General features: G+C 42.3%; 1 protein-coding gene across 1 annotated transcript in view; it reads left to right on the top strand.

Moving 5' to 3' along the window:
- Positions 1-1,175, top strand: part of mthfd1l (methylenetetrahydrofolate dehydrogenase (NADP+ dependent) 1 like) — a 45,559-nt gene extending 44,384 nt beyond the window's left edge. The window contains exon 27 of the mRNA XM_087805314.1: positions 612-1,175. Coding sequence (XP_087661440.1) covers positions 612-701 — 90 coding nt within the window. The 3' untranslated portion in view covers positions 702-1,175. The remainder of the gene's footprint in view (positions 1-611) is intronic.
- Positions 1,176-2,958: the final 1,783 nt, after the last annotated feature.

Raw genomic sequence — 2,958 nt, 5'->3', positions numbered from 1 at the left:
GTGTAACTGTGTGTGTAACTCTGTGTGTAACTCTGTGTGTAACTGTGTGTGTAACTGTGTTTGTAACTCTGTGTGTAACTCTGTGTGTAACTCTGTGTGTAACTCTGTGTGCAACTCTGTTTGTAACTGTGTGTGTAACTCTGTGTGTAACTGTGTGTGTAACTGTGTGTGTAACTGTGTTTGTAACTCTGTGTGTAACTCTGTGTGTAACTCTGTGTGTAACTCTGTGTGTACCGGTGTGTAACTCTGTGTGTACCGGTGTGTAACTCTGTGTGTAACTGTGTGTGTAACTGTGTGTGTAACTGTGTGTGTAACTGTGTGTGTAACTGTGTTTGTAACTCTGCGTGTAACTCTGTGTGTAACTCTGTGTGTAACTCTGTGTGTGTAACTGTGTGTGTAACTCTGTGTGTAACTCTGTGTGTAACTCTGTGTGTAACTCTGTGTGTAACTGTGTGTGCACCTGTGTGTGTACCTGTGTGTACCTGTGTGTGTACCTGTGTGTAACTGTGTGTGTAACTGTGTGTAACTGTGTGTAACTCTGTGTGTAACTCTGTGTGTACCGGTGTGTAACTCTGTGTGTAACTCTGTGTGTAACTGTGTTGTTCCTCCAGATGAGCACGATGCCAGGTCTGCCTACACGCCCGTGTTTCTACGACATCGACCTGGACCCGCTCACCGAGGAAATCTCCGGACTCTTCTGAAGCGTCAGGTGTGGACGCTCAGGTGTGGACGCTCAGGTGTGGACGCTCAGGTGTGGACGCTCAGGTGTGGACGCTCAGGTGTGGACACGTGTGTAACGAGCCAAAGATTTAGTTTTACCTCCACGTCGCACAACAGCAACTCAACAACACAACTTTCTTTACATTTCTCTTCTTTTACATTTTATGATTTATCGTCCGCGTATCCTCATGTCCTCAGTTTTATAAGTTATTGCTGTGAGATGTTGGTGTGTGTGTGGGATGTGTGTATCAATGATGAGTGTGTGTTGGGTAAATAAAGATGCTCAGGACAAAAGTGTTGGTTTAGTTTTTATATCATTTTTAAAGATGTTACAAACTCTTGTTTTTAAATGTTTGTGTCCAAAGATAGTGTTTTTCTTGCCAAACATGTTTAATGTCTTTGTTTCATCACGACTGTGTAACATTTGCCTTCAAACAGTAAAACCTTCAACACAACTTTGTGTGTCTTTGTGTCGTTTCTTAGGACTTGTTGTGTTTCAATGTTGTCGAATCTGATTTAGTGTGAAAGTTATTTCCTGTTGCTTCGTCACTTTGTCTGTACGTGAACTGATGTGTGAGCGACTGTCGTTACGAGGTGTGTGTGCGCGTGTGCGTGTGTGTGGTCAAGATAAAACTGATAACACAACAGGAGTTCCAGAAAATCAAGGAAAAGCCTGAACAAATAAACACATCTTAAGATGTTTCTTAAAGGAGTCAGTAGATCCATCAAAGATACAGCAGTGAAGGAAGACCAAGAGGAGGAGAGGGGCTCAGAGACAGTAGGGGTTCCAAACAAAGGGGGAGAGATTTTCTCTTTGATAAACTTAATGTTGTCAGTAAAAACCTCAACAATCATTGCTGTCAGCTTCACAGAAGACATGATTTGAGGAGCAGGAGACACGAGAGAATTAATCGTGTCAAACAACACTTTGGGGTTTTTCTTATTTGCTGCTACCAGTTTCCTGATGTAATCAGATCTAGCAGTTTCCACCATCTCATTGTAAGAAGTCTATGCACCTCATGTTTAGTGGACTTCCAGAGACGCTCAGTCTTTCCACAAAGTCTCTTCAGACTCAGGAGATCTTCATTTGTCCAAGGTCACCGTTTTTTCTGAATCTTCAAGTTCGATTTAACAGGTTTGATCCAGTATTTCAACACAATGACAACTCAAAGAGTGTGTGTACGTGTGTGTATGTGTGTTTGAGTACGTGTGTGTGTGAGTACATGTGTGTGTGTGTACATGTGTTTGAGTACATGTGTGTGTGAGTACATGTGTGTGTAAGTACGTGTGTGAGTACGTGCGTGTGTGTGTACGTGTGTTTGAGTACATGTGTGTGTTTGTACGTGTGTTTGAGTACATATGTGTGTGTACATGTGTGTAAGTACGTGTGTAAAAGTACATGTGTGTGTACATGTGTTTGAGTACATGTGTGTGTGTGTACATGTGTATAAGTACGTGTAAGTGAGTACGTGTGTTTGAGTACATGTGTGTGTACGTGTGTGTGTGTGAGTATGTGTGTGTGTGTGTATGTGTGTGTGAGTACATGTGTGTGTGTACGTGTGTTTGAGTACATGTTCGTGTGTGTGTGTACGTGTGTGTTAGTACGTGTGTGTGTGTGTGTGTGTGATTATGTGTGTGTACGTGTGTTTGAGTACATGTGTGTGTGTACATGTGTGTAAGTACGTGTAAGTGAGTACGTGTGTGAGTGTGAACGTGTGTTTGAGTACGTGTGTGTGTGAGTACATGTGTGTGTGTGTACGTGTGTTTGAGTACATGTGTGTGTGTGTAGGTACGTGTAAGTGAGTATGTGTGTGTGTGAGTACATGTGTGTGTGTGTGTGTGAGAGTACATGTGTGTGTGTACATGTGTGTGAGTACATGTGTGCACATGTGTCATAGTTTACATTCCTCACCTGCCAAGTCTGTTATTTTGAGTTTTTTCTTTCTCCAGACGGATCTGATTCTTTTACGACACACGTGCTGGAATGTCTTTATAACAGTGTGTGTGTGTGTGTGTGTGTGTGTGTGTGTGTGTGTGTGTGAGTGTGTGTGTGTGAGTGTGTGACCTGATGACGGATGTGAGGACCTGATGTTGACACAGTAACACACTGATTGTGTTGAAAAATGATGTCAAACATTGTTGAGACTTGAGTTGATTGTTGGTTCAGAAACGACGACGAAATGTTGTGAAGATAAACAACAGTTGTGTCTTTAAATGTTGCAACAATAGAAGCAACAT

Source organism: Callionymus lyra, chromosome 13 (genome assembly GCF_982586985.1).
Source record: "Callionymus lyra chromosome 13, fCalLyr1.hap1.1, whole genome shotgun sequence".
In the NCBI taxonomy this organism is placed as follows: domain Eukaryota; kingdom Metazoa; phylum Chordata; class Actinopteri; order Syngnathiformes; family Callionymidae; genus Callionymus; species Callionymus lyra.
This window is presented reverse-complemented; position numbering and strand designations above follow the sequence as displayed.